At 41.4% G+C, this 26,315-nt stretch overlaps 3 protein-coding genes across 4 annotated transcripts in view; 1 reads left to right on the top strand and 2 right to left on the bottom strand.

Annotated features, from left to right (window-relative positions):
• The window catches only part of ikzf5 (IKAROS family zinc finger 5), a 133,794-nt gene that overhangs the window by 81,280 nt on the left and 26,199 nt on the right, over positions 1-26,315 (top strand). The window contains exon 6 of one of the 2 annotated variants that reach the window (XR_013278600.1): positions 5,652-6,076. The exons of the other annotated variant lie outside the window; for it this stretch is intronic. The gene's annotated coding sequence lies outside the window, so the exon portion shown is untranslated. Of the gene's footprint in view, positions 1-5,651; positions 6,077-26,315 lie in introns of those variants that run through there. 2 annotated transcript variants of the gene reach the window in all.
• Positions 8,696-14,467, bottom strand: hmx2 (H6 family homeobox 2). The gene is made up of 2 exons (XM_077495565.1): positions 14,018-14,467; positions 8,696-10,463 (listed from the first exon to the last, which is right to left on the bottom strand). The coding sequence occupies exons 1-2, from the start codon at positions 14,331-14,333 to the stop codon at positions 9,922-9,924; spliced, it is 858 nt and encodes a 285-aa protein (XP_077351691.1). The 5' UTR covers positions 14,334-14,467; the 3' UTR covers positions 8,696-9,921.
• hmx3a (H6 family homeobox 3a) lies at positions 21,001-23,966 on the bottom strand. Its single transcript, XM_077495408.1, has 2 exons — positions 23,257-23,966; positions 21,001-22,329 (listed from the first exon to the last, which is right to left on the bottom strand). The coding sequence occupies exons 1-2, from the start codon at positions 23,555-23,557 to the stop codon at positions 21,647-21,649; spliced, it is 984 nt and encodes a 327-aa protein (XP_077351534.1). The 5' UTR covers positions 23,558-23,966; the 3' UTR covers positions 21,001-21,646.

The raw sequence follows: 26,315 nt of genomic DNA, 5'->3' as shown, positions 1-26,315 counted from the left end.
ATATTCGTTGATCCCTTAGAGCAGAGAGAATATACGCCCATGAGTATTGTTGTATGCTGTGTTTATGTGTTGTCGCTCCTTGTATGTTATAATAACAGTTGTTTGAAAAAAAAAAATGATATGGTATCCATTACATGAAAGTAAATTCCACTCATAAACTATTTGTGGACCTTCAAGTGTTCCATTGAGAGTAAACCAAGCAGGACCAGCAAGACAATAAAAGAAAAGAGGACCAAGAATGGGAGAGTTCAATCCAGCACAAACCCTGATAGTGATACTAATCTGGGAGTTTGGGTCGGTGTGGGTCGCAAGGTCAAAGAGCCAGTTAGACACCAGAGGCTACCGGGGTTCGGAGGTTCTGACCCGCATGGCAAATGAGAGGCGGCTAGCGCGGTGGCAGCCATTTGCTGCGATCAGTCATCTATGGAAGACTTGTATATGCCGGCTGCAGGGCCTTGGGTTATGGGGCTATCGTATGGCCACTGTATCATGTCTTTAGCTCGCAGTGGAGATTTATTGTAATTAGAAGATTCCTTGACAAAAGCTGAAGGGATCAGCGTTTCTTCAATGACCCCCCTCCCGGGTGGGCTCTCCCGTGGGGGACACCCTTTGATCCAGACCTTCCCGCCCTCTGGGGTTAAGCTGTGCCTTTGCAAATGAGTTTGACATGATGGGCCACTTCCTAATTGGCCAATTGGCCGTCGCTCTTTCTGCTTGAACAAGTGTATGTTTTCCTTGTCCGTCTGAGCCGATGCCAACGAGGCCATATGTACGAGGACTGCATCCTCATTCATCAAGTGAATTTTATTAGATTGTACATCATGAATTTGTCATTTCTTTGACAATCTTAAACAGGCGCAGCTATTTTGTAAATTGTGTGTCGTCTCTGTATTCCTCTGGGAGTCTCCCATGTTCTGTCGTCATCATGCTGAAGGCAACTATAGCTTTTAATCCATCAGAGACTAGATCAGAATGGAGGTCTGGCGGTGTCGAGTCCCACCCTGCAGCATCCTGCTTGTAAGACACCGAACCCTTACCCATGCCACCCAACCCTTCCCTCCAACCTCTCCCACCTCACTTCCATCTCCATCTTTCTCCCAATCAGATTAGTTAGTCTAATAGTGAGAGGAAGGCTTGATGCCAGTAAGACCCTGCAGGCTATGTGAGAGCAGGTGGCCGTGCACTGAAATGGTTTCTCAGGGCCTGCCGTGCGCAAACAGTGCGTCAGCTTCGGCCTCTTAAATGTCCAACACTGGAAAAGTTGGGTCGTTAGAGGACATGAAAAGGGGATAATTTTGGTACTCTTCCAACGTATAGTCAAACATGCCTACAAATGAAGGCGCTGCAAGCACTCACACACAGACAAACTAGACAACCCTGCTAGCCCACTCCTGCTCCTTACATCACACACTAGGCCATGCATATTTCATACACAAGGCAACTCAACTCATTGAACATTTACAAACAAAAGAACCAAAGATAGCAGCATTCACGATGACTTAACTTCTATTGTTCTATTATTCCATGTACATGCAGCATAACAGCTAAATGCTGCTTCGCCCTGTTTGCTTTGAACTCCGGGCTCCACTAATTGACCTTACCATGGCATGCCCCTCCCTGCCCACACAAAAAATGTTTTTGTGGAGCTGTAACAAAGTGATGGCATTTCAGTGCAAGTCAATGGAGAAAATTGATTTGATTTATGCTAACAGAGTGCACAGCTGTATAATGTCTTAATTCACCTGCGGACCGTTACTCAGATGGATTACCCGCTAACCTTTCCCGATGACCTCTTTGGATCGGTCCACCTGCACATCCATGGGAATCCCCTTCCCTACAAAAAAACGGAACCCCCTCCCCTGTTCTGAGAGAGCGTGCCTGGCCACCCGCCCCACGCCAAGACGAATTGCGAGGGGAGTCCGAATTAGTCCGGCCAGGGAATCCTTAGCCTCGGGCGCGGCTAATTACTTTCTAATGTGACGACGAGTCTTTTTGAAGAGCCGCTTTCTCGCTGGCCAAATCTCTCTGAAAGCATCTGGCCAGGCCGGAGGGGCGACTCGGGTTACCTCCGTGATGCATTGTCGGTGGGACGCCCGGGCTCCAGAGGACGTCGTCCTTTCTCCGCCCGCCCAGAGAGGCCGTTCCAGAGCCTCGCAGCGCCTGTGACGGAGGCTGCACTCTGCACCTGAAACCCAACACTCAACTAATGGTTACAAATGTGTTTGCAGCGGTCTCCCGCATGATCCCACACAAACACACCGGAGCTGCACTGTCACGTCAGCAGTCTGTTGGTGGTGTTGCTAAAATACGAACAGATTTAATTAGTTTTAACTGTAACTGGACAGGTTAAATATAGGAATGATGTCATTTTTGCTTTGGGGTTCCCCTTGACAGTTGTAAAGTGTCATTTACTTTAAAGCCACTCCAGTGAAAAAATTAGCTGAACCATACTGAGCCGTGACTAGGCAAGGATTTACTGTACTTTAAATACAAACGGACAGCAGTAAATGTGCATTAAGTGGTAGTTGTCACGGATGGTGTAAAAGCACAAAGAGAACATGCAAACTGCCAAACCCACAACCTCTAGACCGTGAGCCAAAGATGCTGACCTCTCAATTCTACACTGAGCTGCCATTAAATTGATTTGAAATGATAGCTGAATTGCAAATAATCAGTGTGAGGGAAGGGCCCTATGGAAGCCGCAGGTGTCTTGAGCCTTTGATGGACACTTCACAGGGATTTTCTGCGACCTCTCAAAAGGCGGCGTATTCCCTTCCAGCGGAGTGATCCCTGATTAGCTGTCAGGTGATAGTGGGCCGCCCTCTTTGTGCTGCACTGCAGGCCATGTGCATGGTCGGCAGTCTCCCAGGCTGAAGTGACGGATCATGACACGCTATACAGCTGAATGAGACCACTTGGTCCTTGCAAAGAGACCCCACCTTATTGTCTTGAAAGAGGACATGGTTTTAAATCTCATAGAAGCAGATGCGCTTGGTTGGTTGGTTGGTTGGTTGGTTTGTAGGTTCCTCAGTCGGTTGCTTTGTACGTCTGTTTGTTGGTTGGTTCTTATGTCCGTCGGATGGTTGGTTGGAGTATTTTTTTTGTGTTGTTTGGTCGTTTGTTGGTTGGTTATTGGTCTGTTGGTTGGTCGATGGGCGAGTTGGTTCCATTGCCAGGGTTGTGATTGGTTGCACAATTTGTTGGCTGAATGACTGCTTTGTTGGTCATTCGGTACTTTTCTTGGTCTGTTGTATGACTTTGTTGGTCTGTTTGTTTGGTACTCACTTTTTACGCTTTGTTGGTCACTTGGTTGACTGGTTTCTTTCTCAGTTGTAGATTGGTGGTTGACCTTCTGTACATGTTTGGTCTGTTACATATCAAGTCTACCTGTAACTGGCCAGTGACCGGTTCAGGGTGTACCCTGCCACTTAAACCAAAGTCAGCTGGATTAGTCTCCAGCCAACCGGTGACCATTAAAAGCACAAGCACTATAGACGATGGATATTTGTAGTACATAATTTCCTATATAAAGCTCTATCCAATGAATATTGTTTTGGTATTTTCTATATTTAGTCATGTGATTCCAGTATGAAGACCTTGTTTGAAGGTCATGTCAGCATCAGGGCGTAAACGTTAGACCTTTTTGTGGTCAGGGTAAATGTACGAGGCCGCCCCGCGGGAGCACTCCTTGCCTCGCTTTAATCGGCGTGTAACAGGCCCTTGTAGAGCCAAACTGTCTGCGACACATCAGCACTTAGAAATAAAAGCCTCCCTCAGCCAAGTCTGTCACGGCTGCGGTCGGGGAACAGACAGACAAACACGAGACACCCGGCGTGCAAAATACACTGAGGGATGAAGCCTGGATCCAAACCAACTTTTGCTGTCAGTCAAAACCAAGACTTATGTGATAATGGAACGACCATTAAAAGAAGTTAACCACGATAATCCCAATTGTAGTGTTTGTTAAACTGTTGTGGAGTATATAGCATATTTACTGAATGATAATAAACACTTAGGGAGACTTTCTTACTTAATACAAATAAATAAATAACACAAAGTTTAAAATGTATGCCACTGACAACTTTTCACGTTCTCCACATGTATGCAATACTGTTTGATTTGAATCAATGTTCTGGTTCAAAACACGGGCCCTTCAAGGCGATTGCAATGCATTAAGCCAGCCGACTCGCAAGACCTGTTTGCTCCCTAAATGAATTTGAAGGTGGGCCGGGGGCTAACAAGGTTTTTGGGGGGGGGGGGTCAGGGGAGGGCTTAATATCCCAGCTCCTCCATTTATGGATTATTGTTTAAAAAGTAGATTCTTCGCCATTCTGTTTTATATCAGCTGGGAATTAAGAAGCTGAAGGGAATTTGTTTCTGCTTCTGGAGAACATGAATGAGCAGCGAGCAGGCACATGCAGGGGAGCAAATGTGGTTATGTCATTGCTCTTGGCAAACTATTAGCTACAGTAATACGCTCATATTACCAATTCATGTTTTTTTGTGCTCTCTCTGAAACGCCTTAAGAAGCCCTGTCGAAATGGGAATTGGTGTCAAGGAGGTATGTTGAGCTAATTCCAGCCTGGGTTGTTTGTGGAAGGTACATAGTCTGCACTCTGAATTTAGAGTTGCGCACCTTCAGTGTGGTACCACATAACGCTGTTTTACTGTAAAATATGCAATGTCATTAAAAGCAAGAAGATGCAGAGAAGGTCCCCAACTAAACTCTAGTAAGGTCATTCCCACAGAGAAGAGAAAATATCTGCCTTTGAGTGTTATTGTATGCTGTATTTGTATGTGTTGCTGCTTTATGCATGTTAAAGTAGAAATTCTTTGAAGGTTTTAAATTACCGTAACATCTAAGCTCGTAACATCTATGATAGCATGAAGCTAATAGACGTGCGACAAACTGACATGGTTTGGGTGATTAAATATATAAAGTTTCATTGACTTTTATGTCTCTGTTTTGCAGTAAAGTGAGTAAACGGCCACATTTGGAAAACGAGTGAAGATGAATGTGTTGCTAAGGAATACTTTCAAAATGTTGTGTGCTTAAATAGCAATGATTTACACCTATCACAGGTGATTTGTAAAATATCAACCCATGCTAAACGGGTTTACTGTAAACAGTTTTAGGATCATATTTTATGCTGTGTATATATACAGTTTAAACTATTAATATAGGCAATTTTTTACTCGCAAGTTTTGCTATTTGTCCCTTCACTAGTGATAATATAATATATACAAAATGACAAACATTTCACGTTGCAGCAAAAAAAAGTGTCCTATTTGAGACGTTGTGAGTAGTATATCAACATTTTTGAGATTTCCCCGCACACGGCGCTCACAAGCAAAGTGTTCCCGTCACCTCGTTAAACCCTCCGAGAACAATATTGAACCAGAAATCTGAATCTGCGGTTTAATGGGCAAAAATGCACGCGGGGGCCTCATTGTTAAAGTAGCCAACATTTCTTGAACGGCCCATTTTTAAAGTGGCCCTCGCCCGTCCAATATGCATCTGACTATTTAGAGGCGACGCTTCCTGAAGAGAAGCGAGTGCTATTACTGGCCAGATAAGTCCATTAGCATTACCTTTGACACAATAATGGATGTGAGATACAATTTTGGGCTCTCCATTTTGTATTTCTAAGGATAATAGGGGGATTATCTGGAAGGCCTTCTGCCGCCGCACTCAAGAGCGAGACCACGCTGAGGACAGAGGGCCCCGGCAACAGTTGTTTTTGCACAGCGCGCTCTCGCCAAGACCCTCTCCCAAGATAAAGCATGTCATTATTCTATTAAAGACCTACAATTTTTGTAATGGCTGTGGCAGCGGTCGGCAGAAGTGCACGCGGCTTCTTCAATATCCTGGACATTATTTGCTCGTTTAGTTAAATGATCTTTCTAATTACTCCTAATGAGGCTGTCTCCCTCGCTCTGATGTGGCCACGTCTTAATATGGCGTGGCATTCTTTTTCTTTTTCTTTTTCTTTTTTTCTTCTCACAGGGGGGGATAATGACCTCTCAGGAGACTCGGCCGCACGCTGCACACGTGGCAAATTGCCTTGTTTCCTGCCATCTTGTCTTCCTGCAAATTGCTAAATTGAGTTTCAGGGGCCGGGGCATTAGAACGCTTAAGTTGGCTTTCTCGGCTCCTTCGAATGATTGGCTCAGGCCTGCTCTTGCTTGTTTGCAGACTGCATGCTTACATACTGCATGCTACATTCATGTTGTAATAACGGATTGTGCAACTAACTTCAAATAGGGTGCCCTCGATTCGTGAGCTAGTTCTTTTGGTGAACTTGCATAACTTTAGAATGAGCTGTAGTCTGTCCCGGACCTATGACAACACAACAGTAAAGTCTCAAGTACAATACAGTGGTGACATGGGGTTAAATTTGTTCTGTGACCACAAAACACTCATCTCAGATCAATTTTTCCAATTGAATTGAATAGAAATGCTTTCAATCCATTCCAGCCGCCGCCTGATGTGCCTTTCTTGGCCACCAAGGGGCAGTGTAAGGCAGCACTGCACTGGAAACTCGGCTCAGTAATATTAGTTGCTCTTGGCAGAGGATAAAGAATATGTGCCAGACCGCATTATAATTGGCCCCTTGATCTTGGGGGGAGTTTATTTATTTTTATTTTATTTATTTATTTATTTTGTCATGTATTTTATTTAATTTATTATTTTCATGCATTTTATTTTTTATTTTTCCCAAAACCCACAAATTCTTCAGGAAAACTAAAATAGCGGGACAATTGGATGGGTGGGGAAATACCCATAATAAATATATATATATATATATATATATATATATATATATATATATATATATATATATATATATATATATGAAAATAATAATAATGATGGAAAATAAACTAATAATTTTTTGCGGATATGGATATGCAGGGCAAACAGTCGGCCTACCTCAATATAAAAACATTTGAGTGAGTTGATTTTTGTATTCAGCAGTTTTGTGCCATCCTTGCATGATAAATTTTATGCAAGGGAGCCCTTTGCAAGAAGAAAAAAAAACGTCACATCCATCCCTTCATATGTGGTTATTTTATGGTTTGCTTGCTTCAAACTCTTTGTTGTTGGGTTAGGATCGTGAATCTTTTATACATGCATTGAAAAATGTATTGTGAAGATGTGGTCCTCGGTTAACAACGGAGTTCCTCCCCAGGAGTGTTTATAATTAAACTTAGAATGATGAATATTTATTTCATTTTTTAGGTGTTACCTTATAGTGATTATGAATGGCTCTTTAGACGCTTTAGATGAAAGAATTTATTTATTAGACAGCACAGGTGTACCTAATGTTTTGTCCAGGGCGAGGCCGCCCAGGCTCTCCGTCTTCTTCCCCCAGTTCCCATTACTCCCATCATAAATTACACGCCCGTGTGACTTGCACTTGAATGTAAAAAGGCACGACGCGTCATCTCGACAAATCTTCATCCGCACGCAACGTCCGGCTGTCTCTTTGCACTTTAAACCACTTCAAATCATTTTCATGGCACCCGCTATTAAAATGTGGCACCTACACCTATTCGTCTTTTTGGAGGATGTTGGGGGGGTGGCTTCGCATTCTGTCGTTGCATCCCCACACACGCGTGCGTGGCCGTAAATCAAACCGGTGATGTCGGCTGATGCAGATTTGGTCTCGTCACGGCTGATGACATAACGACCACTTTGGAAGCTCGTAAACGGCTTCATTCAAGCAAACCTACTTTTCATAAGCTCCCTTCCTCGTCCTCCCTAACATGTGTCACAAATTCATCTCTTTTCGTCTCGTCAGCCGTTGGTCATAAATCACTTTCGCTCTCTCGCTTTTTTTTTTTTTTTACCGGAAACACAAAAGCGTCTGCTGCTTCCCCAATTGGGTCAGGTGTCATCTGTGACGCCACTGGAGCTTGGCTGTAATCCTTATTGGCTAACGTGTAATTTATCCAATAGCTAGTGTAGTGTGTTTGTATGGGTGCCTTCTTTGTACTGTACATGATGTGACACCCTAGAAAAGAGACTTTTATCACTTCCCATCAAGCACAAGGCATTTAAGTGTGCGTGTGTGTTCCAATAGTAAAACCCACATCACGTTGGCAAAGGACGCCCGGGTCTTAAAAAGTGCGTAAATGCGCACACTATATTTTTAATGTCAAGTTTTAACATATAAAGTAAAGTATCTTGCTGGCATCATTTAAACAATGGGCCTCACAGTCAAACGGTTCTGGGTTTGAATCTTGACTCCGTCTTTCCGGTGTGGAGTTTTGTCAGTTAGCAACCAACGTGCACGTTTTTGGAATGTGGGGGACCAAGATTCGAACCCGGAACTCCAAAGTGTAAGGCAGACATGCTAACCACTAGCTCATCAAACTCAAGCAAACGGCTGAACTGTCTGACTGCAATGCACATCACTTTCCTGCAAGACAAATTCAAATTCTTTCCAATGTTAAAGCTTTAAAGTGTTTTAAAAAAAAAAAAAAAAAGTGTTCCAAAATGCACTTAACACAAATAAATGCACCCAATTTGGACTGAAATAGAAAATTTATTGAATGATGTTATTCCCGGAGCGCTAAATGAAAACAATGACATTTGTGTTCCGTAAATGGAAGTATTGTTTTTAATTGTTAAAAATAATATATTGAGAAGGAATTAAATAAACTTTATTTTAGTCTGATATGAATCCTAAGCTAGTGGGAGGGGTGTCAAATAATAATAAAATGTATAGAAAATGATTAGAATGAATAATACACATGGTGTATTTCATACATATAGGGAAGCTTGGTTGCCTTCTCATGAGACTTACTGCATATGAATTCCTGCTCATACAAATCAATATACAGACTATGGCGGGGGTGTCCAAACTGCGGCCCCGGGGACATTTGCATCCATTTTTTAGCATCATGCAGCATAATATTAAAAATAACATTTGACACGGCCTAGAATGTCATCTAAATAAAATACAAGGTGTTTCGAGCCTTGAGACTCAAAACACTCGTATCGCAAATCATCCTTCCCCATTGAAATGAATGGAAATGTCATTAATCCGTTCCAGCCTCCCCCTATAAAACTGACAAAATAATTTTTGTTTTTTGTTCAGGAAAATTGTACTCTATAATACTATCTATAATAGTACTGTTTGTGTTCACATATCCATTGCTTCAAGGGTTATACAACTGTGAAAATCGATGCTGTTTGTTAGCCCATCTTTAGCGTTTTGCATGAAATGTTAGCATTAAACTCGTGAAAGGCAAACCTACGTCATTGTTTTAAATCCACGTAATTTACTTTGTTTACTTTGACAAGAGACCTTCAACTGTGGTAAGCCTCGTTTTTCGGAAAATGATTTACTAATTCCATCAACCAGACTGATGATTGTTGTGGAATGAGGTGAGTTGAGTCACTCAGTGCTTGTATCTTGAATGTTTGCTCGTAAGTTAAAGCAAAAAAAAAAAAATAGACAAATGGTGGCTTGTGTCTCAAAAAACTCTAAAATCTGGTCATTATCTGTAGTACAATTTCAGAAACAAAAATTGTTTAATCCGCTTTTTTCTCCATGTCAAGATCTCAGTTGTAAATATTAATGATGCTCAAATAAACACTGCTCAAAAAACGGTCATGTTAGTTCAGATTGTTGTTGGTTTTCTTCGGAAAGTGAAAATCTGCTTAATGCAGGTGCGGTTATTTTCTAGTGGGATTACAGGGCCGCTGACCACCCTCCAAAATTTCTCTCATCGCCTTTTAACATAGCTGCAAAGTAACATTTTTTTCCCCAAATAACTATAATATATAATCTCTTAATGGGTTGACCTTAACAAATCAAATAAATCGTTGAAGAATGTCAAAGTGGCCCTCGGAGGAAAAAGTTTGGACACCCCCGCAGGGCTATCGGAACAACAAAGTGTGCGTCCATATCAGTAGTCGACCTTATTGTACAAGTTGTATAAAGGCAGAGCGGGCAGATTGCTCCCGGGGTAGTAGAGCGGCGTGGGGAAGGCGATAGAGCGCGGCACCGGGACGCGCAGCAAGGAGTTCTCCCGGAAAACCAGCGGCATGCCCACGAGAGTCTGCGCCGAGGCGTGCGCCATGTTGGCCGCCTCCAGCTCGGCCGACAGCTGCCGCTTCCATTTGTTCCTGCGGTTCTGAAACCACGTCTTGATCTGCGTCTCGGTCAGCTGCAGGCTGGACGCCAGGCAGGCGCGCTCCGAGCTGCTCAGGTAGCGCTTCATGTCGAACGTGGACTCCAGCTGGTACACCTGGCTGCGCGAGAACACGGTGCGCGTCTTCTTCTTGGCCGAGGAGCCCTGCGGGTGCTTGTCGGTCGCGTCCGACTGCCGCTCCTCCGACAGGGGGGACAGCAGGGCTCGTTCTTGCTCCTCGTCCTTGTTGTAGTCGTGCAGGAGGGGCGGCCGCCTCGTTAGACCCTCGTCGGTGGACAGGAGCCCCTTGGCGGGACCTGTGGGACCACCAAGCGTACGTTAGTTATTAACATACCTGGAGGAACGCCACTTCTAAAGGGTAATTCAATGCAAAAAATAAAAATTCTTCTGAATGTTCCGATTGAAATTCATTTAAATGGAAAATCACCTGGGCTGGATGGAAATTGATTGAATACTATGCTTAATTCTTACTCGATAAATGCACATATTATTGAAAGCCTTGAGTTCTCCTTTTAGTAATTTTCTGTCAGAAAGGTTCCAGGACTGGCATTGCAAACTATGTTTCAAAACTGAACAACAAAATTTCCCCTCCCCAGGGTGGGCCAAACGACCGATATGCACATTACAAAGGTATCCTACAAAGGTATCCTTTTTTTTTTTTTTTTTCCCCCCACTGCCCTGAGCATCTGACAGTTCCTGGTCAAAAAGAACATCACCGTACTGGACCAATCTTCCTACTCAACTTGTCATGGCTCCTTGGGAGTTCTTTCTCAAGCTCAAGTGGGAACCTGTTTTGAAGACGTGGACAACATCAAAATGGTTGTAATGAAGAAGGATTCTTCCAGGAGTTCAAGAAAGCTAGGAAAGTGTTTGACTTCAGGGGAATGAATTCCAAGTGGGGAAACTCACTATTTAGTATATCTTGTGGGACACCAGTCCTGGAACTTTTCTGACACACCTTGTAAGTTTAAAAAAACAAACAAATCCAAGCCAATATGGAAGGAGCAGTAGTTGGGCTCCAATTCAAACCATTTCAACTTCCAAAAACACAAAATTTAGGACAACAAACCTAAACATACTGAAAATTCCATATTTTCAACCCCCCCAAATGCCCTATTTGGAGCACATTGCGTTAAATAAATAAAGCTCTCTTGCCTTGACATATTACCCTCCCGCATCCACATTTCCTCGATCAATTCAAAACATTCACAATATCTTGGGAACCATTCTCACTCCAAAAATTCCCACTTTTTCATAACAAAATTCCCAAATCAACATCCCTACCCCCCCCCCCCCCCTTCCACATTTCTTGGCCTATTCAAAACGTTCAATTCTCCCAATAAACATTTTAGTAATTGAATTAATTCTGCATCATTGCAGTTCAGCTTTACAGCATTCAAGTACATTTTCAACATAAAGCATATTCGAAACTGTTGGCACTTTTACCAGAGGACTCACAAAGTGCTTCGCAGTTGTAGAATACAGTCGTACCAATGCAGCTGTTGGGGGGGGGGGGGGGATTAATAGACCTCTGCATTATCATTAATTAATGCTAACGAAAAACAAGTCCTTTCACAAATCTTCACATATTCAAACACTTCAAAATGTTTACAAAATTCAGGACACCTGGAATAAAACTTAACACACGTACCACATTTCTTTGCAGATTCAAACGATTTAAGTCTTGCATTCTACATTTCAAAACTTCAATTAATTCCACATTTCATTTCCACTTTTGAGCATTTACACGCAATTCCTAGAAAGAAGATTGTATGCTATTGCTTGTGTCACACTTTTTACATGCAGAGAGGGTTGACAAAGGGCTACTACACATGGGGGGAAAAAAATTAGATGCCACTGCAAAATGATCACTTGATAATACCGAATTTTCGGTGTCAATTTCTGGAACTATGTCAATGAATGGCTCAGAAGTCGTTTTTGATTTTTAGGTCCTCTTTATTTTGTTTGACTATTTTGCAGAGCTGTTTATAATACAGAAATAAAACATTTTACAAAAGAAAGAAAGAAAGAAATTTATTTCAATGTCCACTGAAGAGTCAGCTTCAAGCCCCCAAATAGTGGAAGGCACAATTGTGATAGCATTTTTTCACTTTGTTTTTAACTTTGTGCGACGTAAATTCAAAATAAAAGTCATGAACATAACAGGAAAATCAAATGCAAATCCACCAAGTCTGGACGAGAATGACCAGTGACGCCTGCACAGGAACTTTCACCTGTGACTCTTTGCACTAAATCGTCTGACTTTTTTTGTTTTGTTTGTTTGTTCAAACAATTCTCACCGCCTGTTGGCGGGACCACCAAGCGCAACGCGCCTTTTACGCACGAGGATCATTAACGTCATTTTACGCGTAATTGCTTGAACTTGTTAGGAGTTGAGTGAGTGTGCTCTCTTGCGCTAAATCTGCTCCCCCCGCCACCACCTTTTTTTTTTTTTTTAAATCAACAATTCTCAACCTGTTTGTGTTAATCTGCCCTCACGCGCGCTTTCACTCACACTCTGCGCGCCATTTAACGCCCAATTGACGACGCGCGCAGCAAACACGTCCCATCAATTAGCCGCCTCAATTACATTTGAAATAAGAGCAACCGAGTGCAACTCATTATTTTCCACCGGCGCCGCGATGAGGGCGAGGATGAAACAAGGGCTGCACGAGTGTCACCCATAAAATTCAATTAGAGCCCAATGCAATGCAATTAAAAGCCTGACATGTTTTACTTGGATTTAATTATATATATATATGCAAGGAAAATCATTTACCCGGTTTTAAGTCAGCACAAACAAATTAAATTGAGCTCATAAGTACAATTTCAGCCAACAACCAAACATATAATTACAACAACATTCTGGGAGGTTATTTGAAAATAAGTATAACAATTAACATGCTACATTTATTGTCATCTTTTTTATTAGATTGTGCAGTTCGTGACCTCGTGCACCTTAGAATTTACAGAAAATATCATTTGAACTGACTTTTAGATCACATTGCTAGTGTATACTTAATAAAATGCATGCACCATTAAGTGACATAAAACACGGAAATAAACCATAATTAAATATTCAATTAATATCAGCACTGATCATTGGATTTTAAAATGGTCCCCAACACCGTCACTATGCAGGTAAATAGGCTGAAAAAAATACCAGAATTAATCATCCAGAATAATAAAACACGACTAAATTTGTAGCATCAACATGCATGATTGTGTTTGCAAATGCACATTTTCTGGCATAGCTTTTGTGTTTTGATCTCACCACATTGTACGAGAGTTTTAAATAATGACACCTTGCTACTAAATAAGGTAACCAAAAATATTAATCTTTAAAAAAAATTAAAATGCTGAAATAGAAACTGATATTGTGTGTGTAAAAACACATTTTCTGATACAGTTCATGTTGATGCTTATATTGCACGGGTACCTATTGCAGATAAAGTAACCAAACTATACAAATAATTATCCGTATAGCAATTAAATATTTTTGAATGGCATTAAAAGTAAGCATTGTGTTTGTAAATGCATGCACATATTTGTATCCGATTGGATTGTGCAGGTATTCCTAATAAATTCTCACCGTGCAACGAAATGAGGTGACCAAAAATGTAAATAATAATTCAATATAATAGCGAATGCATATAGCATCAAAATGGAAAATTATTATCTTTTACCCTGCACATTTTGGGTGCAGTTGTCAAGCGTGCAGGTGTACCTAATCAAGTGACAGCACATGAGTCTGGCAGCCAAAATAGTAGAAAAACTTGGCGCAACCGCAATAATAATAATCCTTCACATTTTAAAAATATTTCATAATGCGAGTGTAACCTATAGTTACCTAAGCAGGAGAACGCGTTATGTTGCCGGTTCTGTCCGCACGCGTGTCCGCGGGCCGGCTCGGAGCAGAAGCAGTCCGCCGAGTCCTCCCCGCCGCTGCACTCCTCCTCGGAGGACACGGACAGCGTCCTCCTCCGCGCCGCCGCTAGTCCCTTGGCGAGCTCCTTATTGGCACCGGAGCGCGGCGGCGGGTGCGGGTGCTGGGCCGGGGTCGGGGGCGCCTCGGACGCGGGCGTGCCCAGGATGGAGCGGATGGTGAAGCTGGAAATGGGCCCCGTCGAGCCGAGCTTGCTCCCGCTGTCTTCTGCGCTACTCATGGTCGCCTCATAACACTTATCGAATTGGGAGCTCTCCTGCTTGGCGTGGCGTGGCGTTATTCCGGGATAACGACAAACAACAAGGAGAAAAGAAATAAAATAAAACACACAAACAGACACGCGCGACGTCTTTTGTCCGCGTAATGGCGCGGGGGGCTTTTTTACATTGAAGTGGAGTTGGAGATGTTTTTTTTTTTTTTTTTTTTTTTTTTGGTCCGTGCGGCGTCGGGGAACGCGAGTGTATTGGCGGGTCCTCCTCCTCCTCCTCGGAGGCGCCGAAGCTGGCGTGGAGCTCATTTGCATGAAGGTAAGCCCCTCCTGGGCCAATCCCGACATGACAGTATACTGGCCCCGCACATTTTAAAATGGAGAAAGAGAGGAAACAATGCTGACGCGTTTTGCCTCAACTTGAGACACCATGACTCGATTGCTTTTTTTTTAAAAACATTTCTCATGTTTTTGCATATATTTTTATTCATTGTTGTAATAATTTTCACTAATTTGCTGCCCCCCCCCCCCCCCCCAAAAAAATAAATAAATAAAAAATAATAATAATATCATAATAAATTGTTATCAGCATAACCTGACTGTATAGTGCGCAAGTGCACATACCATTTTAGGGGAAGAGCTCCAAGCTCCCCCCCAAAAAAAAAAAAAAAAATGGCACTCATCTCCATAATTACTTACAGGGAGTAATTTTATTTATTTATTTAGCAGAAAGGGTACTTTTTAAATCGAGGGGGAGAAAAAAAGCTGGTGCTGGAGTACCATATAAGGGGTTGCTAGTATCTGCACGTGCCTGTGAGTGACATGAAAAGAATCGGCCTTCTCTTGGACCGATCTTCTACCTCGAATTAGATTTTTAAGAAACCACCTGGAATGAGGAAATAGCAACCAAGAGAGAGAGAGGAGGCGAGAAAGAGGAAGTGTCAGTCATTTGCTACCCTGGCGTCAAACTGTGGTTGAATATCCACCAAAGGAAAATACAAAAAAAAAAAAAAAAAAAAAAGCTAATCGCCATCTGCTAACATTTGGGCACAATTGTAAACCATTTCTACAAGTCACCCAACCTCCAGCATGCACCAAATGTTGCATTGATGAAATTTTCCCTGCCCAGCATCCTTGCCAGTTATTTCAATGGTTAATGTTGTATAATGCGGATGAAATGCAAAATGTGTTTTGCCAGGCAAAACTACAGAGGAATGTCAAACTGAAAAATATTTCATCCACAGCCTAACTGGGCTAACCAAGATAGCATAAATGCTGAGGTAGTTATGTAATTACTTCAACCGCAATATTTTATTTAAACACAAATGGCACAGAAACACACAGGCAAATATTACAACAATGCTCACAGGCATGTATTCTTTATCCTCTGTGATGAATGGCATTTAGTTATGAAACTCAGTATTTTCTGTCCCTTGCATGGTGGCCAAGTCACGCATATACCAGAAGAAGCACAATGTCAAGCGGTAATGAAATCACAGTTCACAAACTGTTAAATGGTTAGAATTCTATTCTTTTATGTTACTATTGTGTGTTTTCATAAAGCAGAAAAAATAGAGATAGAGAGTGTTATATTTTTCTGAATGAAAAATAGGCTGGAACGGATTAATCGCATTTTCATTCATTCCAATGAGGAAAGATTTTTCACTGGATAGTCCACTGGATAGGCAATTATACATGTTTTTTGTCAATTACTTGTTGATGTTCTAGCAGGGCTCGGTCCCTGTACATATTCACGGTAAATTTAATGTAAATTATATTACACTAGCCACTTGCAACATGTGTGCTACACAAGCTAGTTTGTGTCACGTGACTCATTATCCGCATTTAAGAATTCATTTGATAGTTAACAAGCTAATCTGCCTTGGAGTGCTGAATGCTGGCTAATTGATTAATTGATTGGCGGTGGTAGGAGGAGAGGAGAGGTGAGCTGTGACGCCCCCCCCCCCCCCCCCCCCTCATCAGGCATGGGAGTGGCGGCGGCGGAACAGCTGCAGGGCTGCAGTATAGCCACATGATGCCTGCCTGCTGTTTGACTTCTTTCTAAGGGAAGACCATGCAGACACATTACAAATGGCCGCCTTTAATCACGGTGTCAGCGGCCTTCACTTGCAGCATGAATGCATCAGGACAGGCTGGAGGCCGAGTGGGGGGGGCTTGCGGGGGGCTTGCGGGGGAAGACCGGCAGGTGATTTTTAGCGATGCGAGAGGTCTGTGTTGACGCTTGTGATTAAGATTTGACAGCATATCATAGCAAATTAGCAATCCCAAAAGAAAGTCATTGACAATTGCATAAAAAGGTTCGGAATTGCATAAAGAAGCCACAAGATGGCGGCAAAGCACTTTTTTTGTGGGAATGAGCATCCCCACATGTTATTGTAATGTTTATTCTCCACAATTTTTTTGCAGCGTAGCAACTCCAACATAATACTTCCACTTTACATTTTTCAAATTTCAACTACCTTAAAAAATTCACGCCTCCCGGGGTATATATCGTCTGATTCCACATTACTGACAATGTTTGCACATTTTAACTTGTAATAATCAACTTTTCGCCATTCATTTTCAATGGGACAGACATTGAACTTTTTCTAAGTGCCACTTTACACGCCCACTTCCATACTTATAACTTATCATCATTAACAGGTGTCTGATATTGCTCGGTGGCACCGTTGGTAAGCGCATATAGTAACCAGGTGGTTATAATTTCATAATTTATCTCCCAATTTACTTCATAAGCATTCCACATGCATTCAAATCTTAGCATTCAGCTTTCAGCATTCCCACGCAATTTCTCCTGAAATTTCACTTAATCTAGTTTCTAATAGTATTGTAGTATTAATATTATGGTACTTGGATTACATTAGTAAGTACATTTTGAACAGATAATTTGAGAAACAAAATAGTTTGTAGTTGTATTGATATAAAATTTCCTTTTATTTATTTATTTATTTATTTTTTTGCCGTATTTATTATTGGAGTAATCCAAAAGTAATTAAAAGTAGTCATGTTATATTATTATAATATGTTACTTGGATTACATTTACTAAATACATTTTGAACAGATAACTGGAGAAAAGAAATACTAGTTGCATTGATATGTTGATTTTCTTTTTATTTATTTTTTGGCATGTTTAATATTGGAGTAATTCAAAAGTAATTTAAAGTGATCTTGTTACATTACTTTAATATTATACTATGCACAGCAAATTGCAAATATTTTTAATGCAACACTCCCAACCCTGATGGTGAGTCACCGCTCTACTCACAGTGACTCAAAACGCTGCAATAATGTTAGTAGTTCACAAAGGATAAAGAATATATGCCGGCGAGTATTAGTTATGTTTAGCCCCATTCCATGTTTGTGTTCTAATATCAGTTAAGGGTTATAAAAGGCCAACTATCAAATTGATAAGCTCTTGGCATTTTCAAAAATATGTTAGCATTAAGCTCGTGAGAGCTTGAAATGAAAATTTGAATAATTCCCAAATCAGTTGTCACTTGTAGCAAAGTGAGGTTAGATGAGTTCATCACGAAGATGTCGGGCTGCAAGGGAGGGGTGGGGGCAAACATTAGGGACCCCCCAACCACCCACCCACCTTTGTTGGCACTATATCACGATGATGGGTGGCATGGCACCTTTTACCTATACTGCAACAAGCGAACAAGAGCATCCTTATTTGATGGAAGTGAAGGGGGGGGGGGGGGGTTCAAATGAAGTTATGGCGCGCTTTGGTGTGGAAATCGAGCCTCGATAAATATTAAACAACACGCGCGTGGATTATATGATCTATGGCGTGTCCGGCATCTAGAATAAGGAAATTACCCGAGAAAATGATATCGATAAATTTTCTAAGTATAAACGTTGATTATGTTTCGATTTTCATTCAAGGGGCCCTGCCCTTTTCCTTTTTTTTCCTTCTTTTCTTTTTTTTTTCTCCCCCCTCCCTTCCTCATGTGTGGCTGTGGTGAGAGAGTTGTAAATGCCCCCCCGGAGGTGCAGCATTTATGTAATGTGAGTGTGGAAATGAACTGGGTAATTTATTGGAAAACACAAAGTCAGGAAGATTGGATCAGCACCGCCTATCCGAGGGCTCCTATCCATCAAGTTCCAATTAACAAGCTAACCATTGACTTTTAATGGCTTTCCAATCTACTGCCCTGATAGACTCATCAATTCCTCGGGGAGAAATTAAGAAAATCGACCGCCAAACGCCTCCTCCTCCTCCTCTTCCTTCTCCTCTCCCCCATCCTCCCACCCTGCGGCTTGCCCGTGTCATTCTTCACGGCAACTATATGTCAAATTAAAAACACAATTAAAATTTAAACTGTTCCAATCAGACGCGGCCTCGCAACCTATGTTTCACTTAATGGAACCTTGATGAAAATCGGATGCTCGCCTTTCCATCACCTCGCGAGTTCTTTGCAAACAAGGCGTGCGTGCGTGCACGCGCTTATATATGTTTACTAGGCACGTGCGTGTAGCAGACGGGTTCTTATTACACGATAAATCAGCTGTGATTTCTGTGCTTAAATCCACCTGACACACGCAATTACGCACGCACTTTTTGAGAGCCAAAATTAAAGGTCTGGCATTCATGGACGAGGCCGGATTCAGATACCCGGATGTATGCATCATGGTAATACAACGCCTTAACGAGTGTTGTTCCTATACCGATACTGGTATCGGCAGAGGTGCCGATACTGCATTAAAACAGTGGTATTTGAGTACTCACAAGTAACATGCCGATACCATTAATTCCAACGCTAATATAGGATTTTGGATGCAGCATCTTGTGTCTTGCTCTATGTGACATGTTCACTGCATGTCGATCTAAGATATCCTATTGGCCCTTGAATGCTCTGAACCAATAGCAGGACAGCTTTTTCATGTTGAGGAAAAAAACAAACAAACGTAAGTATCGGTATGGTATCGGCTGATACTGCAAAGCTGGGTATCGGTATTGGTAGCCAAAAAACGGTATCGAAACAACACTAGCCTTAGCTAGCTTTTTTTTTTTCTTTTTTTTTTTAATTCAGAACAAAAATATTGGCGACAAATGAATTAACGCACAACTTCATCGCAAACATAAAACTTGGTCTGACCTAAAAAGAAAAAAAATATACATATATCAATACAACTTAAAATCAGCCCCAAATGTCTGATCATGTAATGGGATTTTTTTTTTTTTTGGAGGGGATAATGGAAATTATCGAGTGGTAATTTTATTTCCAATTTATGCGCCTTACATCCAAGGTCATCATCCTGCGGAGTTGCGCGCGCTTGCCTGCGTGACTTAACGCCCGCAATGTGCACGCATGCATGCATGCAAACGTGGACGGTCGATACATGCTGTCCTATGCGCGCGCGTGCATGTGTGTAAGTGTGTAAGGGTGGGTCGGTGGAGGGGGGCACCAGAGGGAGGGGTTAATGCGAGCTCTCTAATCTATTCATTTGCGGTAATGCAGTGGCGTGGAGCGTACGTGTGCGCGCGCTAAAGGTGCACGTCGATAGTGATGATGATGATGATGATGATGATGATGATCGGAGGGAGCATATTGTTTGGTGATGAGCCGTTTGGAGCATTATTAGTGGTCTCATAATTAATAGTGCTTGCAGTCTATGTCCTGCACGCAAAATTGAAAATAAGCTGAAGTATATTACACGCTAGTGTGGATGTCATCTTAAAGAGGTCGCGCAAAAATTTACAGTCTGCACGTCGATTCAACCGGAATTAGAAACTATAAGAATGATGTTGTTGTGGTCACTTGACACTACTGTATTCCTATTTTCTTTTAAAGTATATCTTAAATGAAACATATTAATGCAGACAATTTAATAATAAATAACAAACAGTATTCATTTTAGTTTGTTTAATATAATAGTAGAAAGAATGCTCAAATGAATTTCTAAAATAAAAGGGAATATAGGCCCTTTAGCATGGCTAAATGTCCCGGCCTAATCAAAATATATTTAAAATATCTAACTGTCCTAATTTATTTGCAATAATCAAAAATATGCTACTAAAATGAAATTATAAATATCCATCTAAAATTGAAATTGGATATGTTGTAGACATATTAAAGAATAAACTACATTAAATTGCGAGAAATTAATAGCATTGGTCTTTTTTTTGTTGTCTTGTTTTTTCCATTCTTTTTTTCCAATTACACACATATACAAGGAGTTTTTTGGCTGTTTCTTGCATGGCATCAAGTGTCGGATGACACTTGTAGGATAGTGTGTGTTACAAGGTAGCAGCTCAATAATTCATCTCTTAGAAATATTATACAGTACAAGCATTTCAACATTTCGGCGCTTCACTAAAAAAGAAAAAACGCTTCTGCAAAATGTGCTTTGAATTAATATACTCATAATAATATATCTAATCTAAATGTATATATTTTTTTTAAGTCAAATAAAAATGTGCCTGCTGAAACAACAAAAGAAATGTGCAACGCACGCGCACGCGCACACGCACACAGTAATGGCCCATTACAGACGATTATATTTGACAAGATGGTGGCAATTACGCATCTAATTGAAGGGACCATTTTTATGCAAAATGTTTTTTGTTTTTTGTTTTTTATCCACCTGCATTGCAATAAATGAATTAAAATCAAACATCCCCAGCGAAGCATGCAGAAATGTACAAAAAAAATATTGGAATATTCTCCAAATTTATTTCACCACTTGGTTCATCAATACAATATGAAAAGAAACTGTTTTTTTTCCTGTACAAAGAAATAAAAACAAAAAAAAAGTCTCCTCATGTCTCCTCGTGAATTAAATATCTACATTTACATAACTTTATACAGCTGTGGAGTCAAATCGAAAATCAAACTATACCAACACAAAGCAACAATCACAGTAAACAGTTGAGAGTGTCTTAATTGATTGTCACCCGTGCACGAGCTCTTTGTCACAACGAATCAACTCAAATGTACAAATTATTCTTGTTTGGAATGTGATATTGCACATAAATGGGAAACAAAAAAAACAGTGTTTTATGAACAAGCCAGTGTCTTGGACTGTAAACAAGAACTAAAAAATAGAAATAAAAAAATAGACACTCTGTAGGCAGTGTAAGCAGGTAGACTCCTGAGATGATCATAATTAAAAATCATGATAATAATAATAATAATAATAATAATAATGTGGTTGAATTGTCGGATCACATGTAAACCCTAAAAGAGGTCCCTGCAGGCCTTTCAGTGTTTCTCTTCCTTGTTTCTTCTTCGAGTATAAAAATAGGAAGTCTTTTTTTGTTTTTTTTGTTTTTTTTGTTTGTTTTTTTTCTCCCCCCTCACACGGGTCTTAGCAGCGGCACTGAGGTGACGATGGGGTGCGAGTAGTAGACGCCCGGGTGCGGGAAGGTGAGCAGCGGCTGGCTGGCGGGCACGCTGGGGGCGGCGCCCTCCGCCACCGCCGCCGCCGCCGCCGCCGCCGCCGCCGCCGCCGCCGCCGCCGCCGAGTTCTCGTGGTAGAGGATGGGCACCCGCACGATCCTCTGCGCGGCGGCGTGGCTGAGGTTGGCCGCCTCCAGCTCGGCGGCCAGCTGCCGCTTCCACTTGTTGCGGCGGTTCTGGAACCAGATCTTCACCTGCGTCTCGGTCAGGTGCAGCGAGGCGGCCAGGCCGGCGCGCTCCGAGCTGCTCAGGTAGCGCTTCATGTCGAACGTGGACTCCAGCTGGAAGACTTGGCTGCGGGAGAACACGGTGCGGGTTTTCTTCTTGCGGCACGGCTTCTTGTCGCCTCCTCCTCCGCCGTCGTCGCCGTCGCGCTTCTTCCAGTCGTCCAGCTCGTCCTTCTTGGCCTCCTCCGAGTCGCTCTCTTCCAGGATGATCTCGTCGCCGCTTTTGCTGGCCGCGCGTTCGTCATCGTCGTCGTCGTCTTTGGTCTCCGGTTCGGACTTGAGTAGCAGTTCCGGGGAGTCCCGGTCGGTGCCCGACGTCGGGGACGAGTCCCTGGTTGTCAGCTTCTCTGCGGCTGCGGGAGTAATTGGGTTATTTACATTAGTATGACAGCAGGAACACGTTTGACATTTTAGCTATATAAGACGGCAAAACGCCATTTTATGGATTTTCATCAACACGTGACGTAAGAAAAAAAAAGGACGTTCGCCTCCAAAACACACATTGCAATATTGTTCAATTACTATTAATATATATATATATATATATATATATATATATATATATATATATATAGCCTATTCTTGAAGTTAGATTCTTAAGCCCAATAAATTCCGACTTCTATTAAATTGCTTTTTAATTTTGATTTTAATCACCCCAACATAAAAACTCGTCAACAAAAATCACACTTTTGCCCCAAAACAAAATCAAAATTAAATCAAATGTAGTATAAGTATGTTAAATTATTGTTACAAATATTCTGCAGGCTCCATTCATCAACTTATTAAAATTATAGCAGCTGCAATAACACAGCAGTAATATCCTGCATGATGTCTCTTTACAATTTCAAAATGACTTCTATCCATTAGAACACACTTTTTTTTTGTACTGTACTAAATCTGTATTGCACATGGTTGGCAAACTTTAGCATTTTTTTTAATATACCAAATACAGTCCAGTTTTCTGGATTTAATTGAAACTCAATTACATAAAATATTTTTTGTAAGTACTTTTTTAAATCGGCACAACATTAAAAAAAAAAAAAAAAAAAAAAAAAACTACATCGTTTATAGGCAGCCTCATCTCAATTTTACATTTTATTATGTCTATCTATCTATCTATCTATCTATCTATCTATCTATCTATCTATCTATCTATCTATCTATCTATCTAATCTTTTTTTGACAATATATTTATTGATTTTTACCACAACAAAAAACACAAAACAATGCCAACGTATTTCCCAAACCCTTCTCTAAACGTGCTGTGACTCAATTGTTACCTTCACTTCTGTGGATGTGCGCGTTGGAGTTGATGGCGTACGGGTACCACCAGGCCGAGGTGCGCTCCAGGTAGTGTGCGGGCAGAGCGAAGCGCTGCGCGGGCAGCTCGAAGCGAGGGAAGCCGAAGTCGGCCACGTGCGACAGGGAGAAACCTCCGGCAGCCTCCAGGGCCGCCCGCGGCGTCGGCGCCGGCGTCAGCGGCGGCTTGGGCTTGCTGGGCGGCTTGCTGTCGCAGTTGAGCAGGTTCTTGATGAAGAAGGGCGAGTCCTTGGCCGGAGCCTCCTGCGTGGTCTCGGGCATGTTGTTGTTGTTGTTGGTTTTTGTTTTGTTTTGGCGGTGAAGTGAAACTAGAGAGACGCGAGGCGGCGGTGCAGGTGCAGCGGGAGTTTGCGCAGGCGTGCCAGATGGATCATCTCGGGGCTCGAACGCCGAACCGCGAAGCCGCTGTTGCAGGCGCGTGATGCTAATGACCAAATAAAAATGTCATCCAAGTTAAATGCGGAAAGTACAGGCGATTGCGCTCGCACAATGGCAAACGGGATTAAGGCAGAGACTTTGAGGAGGGAGGAGAGAGAGAAAGAGAAAGAGAGAGAGAGGACATCCTCCCCTCTTTGGCTGCGGGGCGTGCGTGCGCGTGCTCGCGTGTGCGCGCGCGCGCGTGTCCCTCTCCGTTATTGCTCTCGTAAAGTCCCGTTAGGCAGCAAATGAGCAGCAGGCTGTTAACGCCAAAAGCAAGAAGAATTTGCAGCTCAACGCGATATATATAGAACGCACACTCACACTGGACACTTCATTAGGTACACACGCACCATCTTATGACCGAAAAATGTGCCTTTATTTCAATAATGTTCATTTTGGTTGATGTGATTGGCCTTGGTTGAATTTATTATTGTTGCTATATTGCTATAAGTGTTTCTAATATTTTAGTTGCCTTGTATGAGACCGTTAAATAGGAACAGCACCGACCACAATATTAGAAGTAATCATTTTTGAAAGTATATTTTGTGCTAATCAAGTCCACTGCAATATAACAGTTTGTAATATTTTGCTCATCAAAATATTAGAAACAGCTTTCATTATGGAAAAATACAATTGCATAACACACATAAAAACAAAAACATCTTGTATAGTCAGAACATTTTATTTATTATTGTTTTTTTTTAAAGTATCATTGTTATATTGTGACTGGTGAGTGGATAATACACTCAACCTCAAATACAGCATTTTCAATAATAAGTAACACCACAACTGGCAAACATGTCAAAGGACAGTTAATTAGAACTGCTGAAGCTGATTGACAAAAAATAAATAAAAAATACGATAGATTATGTTGCTGGTTATGTTCTTTAGAATAGTTTAAATGATACTAAAAATAAAATATACCTTATACATGTGGACACCCACTCTTAACAGTGTTGCACCAAAGGACGATTAGATTCATATTTCTCATCCATTGATTTTTTTTTTTTTTTTTTAAACTAGAGTGCGAGGGCCACTTCCAAGGTTACACGGTCATTTATTCCACTCCAATCGATGTGCTTAATTCATCCGTCGGATTGAGTCTCGTCGCTGTTGATGTGCTTATGAATATTCACTCATTGATATTAATTGACTTGTTTAAAAAAAAAAAAAAAAAAAAAAAAAAGACAGCATACTTTGACCATGGACGAGGTGATGGTGAAGAGCAGTGAGACAGCGTCCTCTGTGGGCCAACAGGAGGAACTGTGAATTGTGAGCAAGGACGCGAGATGTGAACATAATGGATTTTTTTTTTTTTTTTGAAGATGTTTATCAATAAGTTTAGTATGTACATATTATTTATATGCAGGAAAAGCACTGCTTTTCTTTTGATAAGCTCTTTTAGCTTATTGCAATGAAAAAACTTATGGTATCACCAAAAAAAGCCAAATAAAAAGATAAACATATGTGCGCTTAATTTTTTCTAATGCTCTTTGAGTCTCATAGAATTTGCATGATGGTTTAAACTCATGTTTTGTTTGACTTTCAGGGCTGAAAATGTTTGTTGAACTCCAAATCATACAACTTTTATTTCATTTGCCTTAATTATAGCAGAAGCTTAACCTGTAAAACCAAAACATTTTTGCATTATAAATCTGATATTGTTTATTGTAGTACAGATTATTTTTGCTTGTATTTGCTAAAAAAAAATATATATATGAGGAGAGGCAAACTAATTGCATATGAAATGGCAATCATATTATTGAAGGGGGAAAACCAGATTATTTTTCAAAAGCACTCTTCTTATTTGACGACGTCTTCATCGCACAAGCAAACCCACTGAGCGTAAAAGTGAAAATCATGTGGACAATGTGAATACTCTTAAATAATTCTGGCCTCTATCAGACGCATTGATTAGAAATTGGCTGGCTCGCGTCGGGCGTTGAGCAAGCGGGCCTCCGGCTGCAGCTCCATAAGTCTATTTTTGTTGCTCCTCGGGTAGGTTAGCGCGACTTTTGATTTTATTTATTTCAAAGCGGCCAGATATTGATTATTTCACCGAGAGGTGGGGGGGGACAAAAATGACAAATGGCAGCGGCGAATGACACGGTCAGCAGGTTCTATTAGAGAAATGATAGTGTTGCCGGCGCTTTGTTAAAAGCTCCAGTTTAGATACTTTATAGGTTTACATCCATCACGCTCTAATGACCTGTTTGATGAAAAACACGCGCTTGGCTGACAAAGGCCGCGTGCAGCCAACTTCGCTGTGTAATTGCCCCCATATTAAATATAGATTTTTGTTTTGATATCTTGTGAGAATTCCTTCTGCGGGTGATGGGGGAAAAAATGTGGCGCAAAAGCTTGAGAAGGTGAAAAACGGAGAGTATGATGTTCATAGAATGGAACAATAAGAGTGTCGAGTTTTTGTATTAGAAAGTATTCAGATGCATAGATAGAAGATTCAGTATGTTTTTTTTTGTCCAAAAAGAAAATGCTTAATGGCCCAATAAAACATCACTTGTATTATAAATACTGTCGATTTGAAGTGTAATGTTTCTACAAAAAGTCTACACACCCCCTGTTAAAATGGCAGGTTTTT

The sequence above is a fragment of the Festucalex cinctus genome, chromosome 14, assembly GCF_051991245.1.
Source record: "Festucalex cinctus isolate MCC-2025b chromosome 14, RoL_Fcin_1.0, whole genome shotgun sequence".
Lineage (NCBI taxonomy): Eukaryota > Metazoa > Chordata > Actinopteri > Syngnathiformes > Syngnathidae > Festucalex > Festucalex cinctus.
The sequence above is the reverse complement of the archived record's forward strand: the minus strand, read 5'-3'. Positions and strand labels throughout refer to the sequence as shown.

Bases quoted from the DNA above. Each gene is read 5' to 3' on its own strand.
- hmx2 (XM_077495565.1), bottom strand. From the start codon at position 14,333: ATGAGTAGCGCAGAAGACAGCGGGAGCAAGCTCGGCTCGACGGGGCCC. The intron at 10,464-14,017 runs GTAACTATAGGT...GTGGTCCCACAG, and splicing joins TAACGCGTTCTCCTGCTTAG to GTCCCGCCAAGGGGCTCCTG.
- hmx3a (XM_077495408.1), bottom strand. From the start codon at position 23,557: ATGCCCGAGACCACGCAGGAGGCTCCGGCCAAGGACTCGCCCTTCTTC. The intron at 22,330-23,256 runs GTAACAATTGAG...TTACTCCCGCAG, and splicing joins GCACATCCACAGAAGTGAAG to CCGCAGAGAAGCTGACAACC.